Source organism: Pelophylax lessonae (assembly GCF_965119305.1).
Source record: "Pelophylax lessonae genome assembly, chromosome: 13".
Taxonomy (NCBI): domain Eukaryota; kingdom Metazoa; phylum Chordata; class Amphibia; order Anura; family Ranidae; genus Pelophylax; species Pelophylax lessonae.
The window spans coordinates 145608877-145617317 of record NC_138780.1 but is presented as its reverse complement, the minus strand read 5'-3'; the positions used below and the strand labels follow the sequence as shown (position 1 = coordinate 145617317).

The following is an 8441-nucleotide window of genomic DNA, read 5'->3' as shown; positions in this document are numbered from 1 at the left end:
TTATATTTTCTACTTACACAACCCAATTACTAATAGTACAGCCATTCACATTTCGGTCATAAATCAGCCTGCATATTGAAATCGCAAATGCTTATCTATTCTACCTGCACTGAGTATTTGGAGTCATGCACGACCCACCCCTCTGCTCTCTGCTTCTATCTCAGAACGTATTGATGGTCCCGGCAAGTGCTAATAGACAATCCAATTCACATTAGGAAAAGGAGGTGCAGAGGATTGTGCAGTGCAGGCAATGACAGACACCTCTAGTCCTCTCTGCCACCTCTCAGTCCTTATCTCCCAGCATTGTTCTCATCACATCACCTCGTCTCCTACCAACAAAAGATTATCTTTGTTTACAAAAGAGCTAATTGTTTTGGAGATCTATTTTAATAATTGCTTTCAAACACGTTGTGCTAATGAGGATTAGCATAATTGGTCTGTGAATTCTTTGTGTAATTTTGCTAAATGCTCCTTCTTCATACACCAAAGGGGGGAAAACTAATGAATGACTTTCCTGGGAATAATCTAATGTAGTTGTACCGGAAAAAAAGTGATGTCAGGAAGTTTTTGACCTCCTTATATTCCCAGACATGTATTGTGATATAACTGTACAGTCATACAGCAATGTCTACATATTCCTATAATAATATATCAATAGTTACTACTAAGATCTTCCACTGAAACACACTGGGGATGGTACTAAAACTGGAGAGTGCAAAATCTGGTGCAGCTCTGTAAAGAAACCAATCAGCTTCTAGATTTTGTTGTCAAAGATTAATTGAACAAGCTGGAGTTAGAAGCTGATTGGCTACCATGCACATTTACACCAGATATTGCACTTTCCAGTTTCAGTTAAACAAGTCCACTATTCCTCTCTCTCCCACACTATCTTTCTCTATCTGTCTCTCTCTCTGTCTCTCTCTGTCTCTTTCTGTCTCTCTCTCTCTCTCTCTCTCTCTCTCTCTATATATATATATATACATACATACAATTTACTAAAAGAGTTGAGACTGTTCACTAGAAGAAGGAGTGGACATTCACTTCAATTATCAAATCATGTGCAAAAGAATATTTAGTTTAATTAGTTCATCTGCACATAATTGTATAATTGGAGTGAATCTTCACCATTTTTTGAGTAAATATTTTAACTCCTTTTGTAAACTTTTGTAAATCATCTTCATAGTGTGTGTGTTTGGGTATGATATAGATAGATAGATAGATAGATAGATAGATAGATAGATAGATAGATAGATAGATAGATAGATAGATAGATAATATATAAGTGTAAATGTGAATATATTAATATAATAGGTAGGGAGAGAGAGCGAGAGAGGGATAGATAGATAGATAGATAGATAGATAGATAGATAGATAGATAGATAGATAGATAGATAGATAGATAGATAGATAGATAGATAGATAGATAGATAGATAGATAGATAGATAGATAGATAGATAGATAGATGGACGCTATATAAAAATAGATGCATAGGCATACGGACAGGTACTATAATAATAATAATAATATTAATATTTTTATATATATATATATATATATATATATATATAAATATATATATATATATATATATATATATATATATGTATGTATATATATATATGTATATATATATATATATATATATATATATATATGTGTGTGTTTCTATGGTATAGGTACAGACACATACCTATATGCACATATATACGGACATATGTGTATACTGATATATGTATACATACACTAATATATACATATAATACTTATCTATTTTGTGATTGTATAGTTATTCCACATATATATATATATGCACTTCCATATTTTGCAGCAGGATGAAGCTGCCTCCTTGCATTATTTATGTGTGCTCACTATCTATTCATCAGGCCATGTTTTATTCATGGGAAGCATTAAGGTAATTAAATACCAGCTCACCTGAGATGGACAATGACATTTTTTGATTTTTTTTCTCCCACAGCCCGGCCGTCCTAATTGATTTGTGCAGAGATGAGTCTTCGGTCCCCTTAGGTGATACTTGAGAAGGGTCTCATGTTGCACAGGGGCCCTGACGTGTCTCCCCCCCCCCCCCCCCCCCCCGGGAAGCAGCATCACCCCTTTGCCCTCCCCACCCTCCACAGTCTGCGCTCCATCCAGGCTCTCCCAGGCTCAGCCTGCCCCCTGCCTGCGCAGCCAATCAGTGCTCTCTCCAGCCCGGAGCTTTAAGGAGGCTTCTACAGGAAAGGACTTATCAAACTTTCTTCCAAAGCTACAACATCTCCCCGGAGCCGAGCACATCGCCCGCCGTCCCCCGGCCCGGCTGGATCTCTAGCTGTCCCCCCCTCCCCCTGGCCCGGCTGGATCATCCCTCCCTCCCCCCGTCGGTTGGCTGCATTGTATGTCCGGAGCTGCTCGGCCCCGAGTCCGTTGCAGGCACCCCGAGCCATGTCTATGCTGCCTTCCTTTGGCTTCACCCAGGAGCAAGTAGCCTGCGTGTGCGAGGTTCTGCAGCAAGGGGGGAACCTGGAGAGGCTGGGCAGGTTTCTGTGGTCTCTGCCTGCCTGCGATCACCTCCACAAGAACGAGAGCGTGCTGAAAGCCAAGGCGGTGGTGGCCTTCCACCGGGGCAACTTCCGAGAGCTCTACAAGATCCTGGAGAGCCACCAGTTCTCCCCCCACAACCACCCCAAGCTGCAGCAGCTGTGGCTCAAGGCTCACTACGTGGAGGCGGAAAAACTGCGGGGAAGACCCCTGGGGGCAGTGGGCAAATACCGGGTGAGGAGAAAATTCCCCCTGCCCAGGACCATCTGGGACGGAGAGGAGACCAGCTATTGCTTCAAGGAGAAATCCAGAGGGGTGCTGAGAGAGTGGTATGCCCACAACCCCTACCCCTCTCCCCGGGAAAAGAGGGAGCTGGCCGAGGCCACAGGACTCACCACTACTCAGGTCAGCAACTGGTTCAAGAACCGACGGCAGAGGGACAGGGCTGCAGAGGCCAAGGAGAGGTAAGTGGCCTCCGCTTGGATCTATGGGGGGAACTGGACGTATCAGACATTTCTGGGGCTTTTATTATACAAAACACATTCCTGAGATCCATCAGATCTATGTTCTCCTCCTTAGCAGTGATCCGCTTCACTTATTTGTTATTATACAAAAAACATTCCTAGCGAAAGCCTGAGATCCATCAGATCTATGTTCTCCTCCTTAGCAGTGATCAGCTTCACTTATTTGTTATTATCCAAAAAACATTCCTAGCGAAAGCCTGAGATCCATCAGATCTATGTTCTCCTCCTTAGCAGTGATCCGCTTCACTTATTTGTTATTATCCAAAAAACATTTCTGGCAAAAGCCTGAGATCTATTAAATCTATGTTCTCCTCCTTCTGAACGCTGATCAGCTCCTCTTATTTTTTATTATCCAAAACACCTTCCTAGCAAAAGCCTGAGATCCATCAGATCTATGTTCTCCCCCTTAGAGGTGATCAGTTCCTCTTATTTGTTATTATCCAAAAAACATTTTGGGCAAAATCCTGGGATCCTTCAGATCTATGCCCCCCCCCCCTTAGAGGTGATCAGCTCCTCTTCTTTGTTATTATCCAAAAACTTTTTTTGGCAAAATCCTAAGATCCTTCAGATCTATGTTCTCCCCCTTAGAGGTGATCAGCTCCTCTTATTTGTTATTATCCAAAAAACTTTTTTGGCAAAATCCTGAGATCCTTCAGATCTATGTTCTCCCCCTTAGAGGTGATCAGCTCCTCTTATTTGTTATTATCCCCAAAAAAAACGTTTTGGCAAAATCCTGAGATCCATCAGATCTATGTTCTCCCCCTTAGAGGTGATCAGCTCCTCTTATTTGTTATTATCCAAAAAACTTTTTTGGCAAAATCCTGAGATCTTTCAGATCTATGTTCTCCTTCTTAGCGATGATCAGCTTCAATGTCTTATTTTTTATTATCCAAAAAAACATTTCTAGAAAAAGCATGAAATCCATGAGATCCATCAGATCTATGTTCTCCTTCTTAGCGATGTTCAACTTGGATATTTTTGGTTGAACTAGACAGACTTGTGTCTTTTTTCAACCTGACTTACCCTGTAACTATGTCATATCTTAGTTTTTTATTATCCAAAACACCTTCCTAGCAAAAGCCTGAGATCTCTCTGATTTATCCGATCTGTGTTTTCTGTGATCAGCTTTACAGAAGAATCTCTTATTTTGTATTGTCAAAAACACATTCCTAGCAAAAGCCTGAGTTGTACAGAATCTTAATATTTTATGTTATCCAAAACCTTGAGATCCCTGACATCTGTGTTCTCCAGCTTCACATTAATTTATATCCCCAATATCTATACAATGTGACTATCCATTTAAATACATGAGTTCTGATCTGGGGTGGATGCAAGTATTAAATAAAAGTTTCCCAGAAAGAAAACTGACTGGCTGATTTCTGGGATTTGTTCTCATTCTGAGCATTGGTTACAGAATCTCCATTTCCTCACCATCTACTCAAGAGGGAGTCCCGACTGGACCTTTAATTTGCTGGATACAATTATTAGTAGAAAAAAAAAACTGACTGTTCAGGTTCTGGTCCCTAAGATCTGTTCTCATTCTAAGCGGTGGTCAGCTTTACAGAAGCTCTTTATTCTCATTGTCTATAGAATGTTACTATCCATTACAATGCAGGAGCCCTGATCTGGGTTTTAGTTTGCTTGATACAATTATTATTAAAATGTATCTAGAAAGAAAACTGTCTGGTCACGTTCTGGGATCTGTTCTTATGAGCGGTGATCCATTTAGCAAAATCTCCATTTCCTCGCCTACACGATGTTACTATCCAGTGCAATACATGAGATCTGATTTGGAGTTTTGGTTTGCTGGATCAAATTATTATTAGAAAAAGTTATCCAGAAAGAAAACTACCTGGTCAGGTTCTGGGATCTGTTCTCATGCTGACTGGTGATCAGCTTCACAGAATCTCCCTTTACTCAACATCTATACGATGGGTTATATCCAGTGCAACAAGAGGTTTGATCTTCTTGAGTTTTAGTTTGCTGGATACAATTATTGTTAGACATAAAGATCCAGAAAGAATACAGTCCTGGGATCTGTTCTCACGTTGAGCAGTGATCAGCTTCAGAAAATCTCCCTTTCCTCATCATCTATACGATATTATTATCCAGTACAATACATGAGCTCTGATTTGGAGTTTTGGTTTGCTGGATCCAATTGTTATTAGAAAAAGTGATCCAGAAAAAATACTACTTTGCCAGGTTCTGGGATCTGTTCTCTTGCTAAGCGGTGAACAGCTTTTCAGAATCTCCCTTTTCCCATCATATGTGCAATGTTATTATGAAACGCATGCGACCTGATTGAACTTTTAATTTTCTGGATACATTTATTAGTATAAAAAAAGGTCATTTTCTGGTCCCTGGAAACTGTTCTCATTATAAGCTGTAATCAGCATCAAGTATTCTCCCTTTTGTCATTATCTATACAATGTTACTATACATTAAAATGCATGAGACTTGTCATTAATTAAGTTATTAATAGCAACAATAAAATTAAAAAAAATCTAGAAAATAAACTGTCTGGTCAGGTTCTGGTCCCTGGGACCTGTTCTTATTCTGAGCCGCGACCAGTCTTACAGAATCTCCCTTTTCACACAATAAAATGTTGCTATCTATAACACTACATAAACTCTGATTGATGATTTAGCTTCCTGGACACAATTAATAATATAAAAAAAAACACTGCCTTCTTGTCCCTGAGATCTGTTCTGGTGTGATCAACTTTGCAGAACCTCAATTTTCTCATAATATATACAATATTTCTATCTATTATGCATGAGACTTGTTTTTTGGGGTTTCATTTGCTGCATACAATAGCAAAACTTGTGATACAGGGGGGAAAAAACGCTTGTGCTTGTCATTTCATAAACGCGAGCAAACGCATGCAAGCGCCTGTACATAGGTTATTTATAGATATCTATTTATAGTTTTTTTGAAAGTTATTTTAGTGCATTTGGGTGCAAAATGCAGATCAGAGTAATCATTACATGCACATTGAAATATTTAAAGCTATATGCATCCAAACACCGATCCCCTGTATTTTGGTGCTAGCAGGGCCAGACAATGAAGTAGCATGCTGAAAAGCATGCATCTTCCTCAGCAGCAGATGTATACAGGGGTCTATCCGGCTGTACCCCCCTCCCCCCAGTCAGAGATGGACTCACCGTTTGTCGGTGCTGTGCATGCAGGGAACATATTGTGGCAGCCAGATAAACAAATCCAGAGGTGGTTGTGGAGTCCTGTGTTTTCTTAGCTCACCACTAACTCCTCTGTGGCTGTCAGTGCCGGCCTCACATGGCTCTATAGAGGAGATCACATTTATCTGCAGCCCCCAGCACATATAAAGTTTCAGATCTATACTAGAATTTCACAGCATCCACTGGACTCCAGATCTGCTCACCCCGGCCACCCCTGCACACCAATTTTATTTTTAATGTAATGAGGACAAATACAAGGAATTAAAGGACTAATTTGTGTCTAGCCTCTGGGGGAAGACAGACATAATGGAGACGAAGATTTACACTTCACAAAATCACTTTGAATGTACCTAAAGCATAAGCACAGGATAATTAAAACAATCTGAATTTTTGGACAGAATAGAAGTATACCCTGATAATCTGGTTCATGCAACATATATGCTGACACACAGAAATCATTGACTCTGCCATGCTCGCCATCCCATGGATTGGCGGGGTCTGAATTTGGGGGACATTTTTCTTTTAAAAAAATAAAGTAAATAAAAATACAGAGGAGAAAATAAAAGGTTTGGGAATTTAGGATATTGTTAAAAATGTAATAAAAATTGTAAAAAAGAAAAAGAAAGAAAGAAAGAAAGAAAGAAAGAAAGAAAGAAAGAAAGAAAGAAAGAAAGAAAGAAAGAAAGAAAGAAAGAAAAAACAAAGGGGAAAGGTTTCACAATTTTGGGTTTTGTGAAAAGGCAAAAAATAGACATGCAAAAAGAAATTCTAAATGGAGAAATGATACAGAAATCGGAAAAGAAAAGATATAGGTTAAAATACGTTTCAAAATGCAGGATATTGTGTAAAAAAAGATAATGTAATAGTAATGTCATTTATTGTAATATGTAGATTTGTTAAGAGAAATCGTTTAGAGAAAATATGAGAGGGAGAGAGAAAGAAAGAAAGAAAGAAAGAAAGAAAGAAAGAAAGAAAGAAAGAAAGAAAGAAAGAAAGAAAGAAAGAAAGAAAGAAAGAAAGAAAGAAAGAAAAAACATGTAGATAAGGGGAAGGAGAAAGAGTTGAAATAAATGTGAAAAAGATAAAAAAAAAAAAAGAGAGTGAAATAAAGAAACATAGGGAAAGATACATAGAGAGAAGGAAAACAAAACAAAAATAAACAAATTGAAAAGATTTAAAATAAATATAATAATTATAAATAAACAAACAAAAAAAAAAACAACTAAAAATGTTGTCCCCTCCTTTCTTTTCGCAGGGAAAACACGGAAAACAACAACACGTCCGGCAACAAACAGAACCAGCTCTCCCCCCTGGATGGAGGCAAATCTCTCATGTCCAGCTCCGAGGAGGAATTCTCCCCCCCACAGAGCCCGGACCAGAACTCAGTCCTCTTACTGCAGGGGAACCTCAGCCACCCTGGGGGCTCATCATACTCCCTGAGCGCTTTAAGTGGCCAGGGCGGCCATGGGCTCAGCCACCAACACCAGCTCCAAGACTCTCTCCTGGGACCCCTCACCTCCAGCCTGGTCGATCTAGGATCCTAAACAGACCATGGCCATGCATAGGGACTGTCTGGAACCCCCAGAGGGACTGCACACTTTACTGTACATAGCAAGACACTTCGTGGTTTCAGAACTCATCTCATGGTACTTAACATGTAAAGACTGAGAAGATAAAGTGACTTTTTTTTATTCCTCTCCTTAAAAAAATGACCCCCCCAGCACCACTGAATGCTCTTATAATCCCCCCATAGCTCTTCTGCAATTAGCCAAACGCTGAGGACAGGAGCTAAAGTCTCTCCTCCCAAAATGTTTCCCTCAGCCCATCAACAGCTGTTCCCAGACGTAGGAGATTTCTCTGCTTTATTTATGAAGATTTTTTTCTTTCTTTCTGCTCTTTGCGCCGACAACTACACGAAAAGTGGATGAACCCCCAAATGGGGAAAAAAAAAACAAAACAAAAACACCAGTGAAGCCTCTATCGCAGCTTCTAAAAAGTCAAGGTTCATCCACTTGGAGGAGGTTAAGTTTACATTTTTTTTCACATTAGTGTTCTAAAACGATTGCAAAAGTAGTTTATAATAAAATCCAGTATTAGAAAAAGAGATAATGCCTGCTGTCTTTTGTTAAAATTTGCGGCAGTTCGTACTGCGCATTTATGTGCGCAATTACACCCATTACCGCA

General features: G+C 39.5%; 1 protein-coding gene across 1 annotated transcript; it reads left to right on the top strand.

The window, feature by feature from the left end:
• The first annotated feature begins 2156 nt into the window (after nucleotides 1-2156).
• On the top strand, nucleotides 2157-8220 carry LOC309543202 (homeobox protein six1). Its single transcript, XM_082242631.1, has 2 exons — nucleotides 2157-3000; nucleotides 7513-8220. Exons 1-2 carry the CDS (start codon nucleotides 2441-2443, stop codon nucleotides 7799-7801), a joined length of 849 nt encoding a protein of 282 aa, XP_082098757.1. The 5' UTR covers nucleotides 2157-2440; the 3' UTR covers nucleotides 7802-8220.
• Nucleotides 8221-8441: the final 221 nt, after the last annotated feature.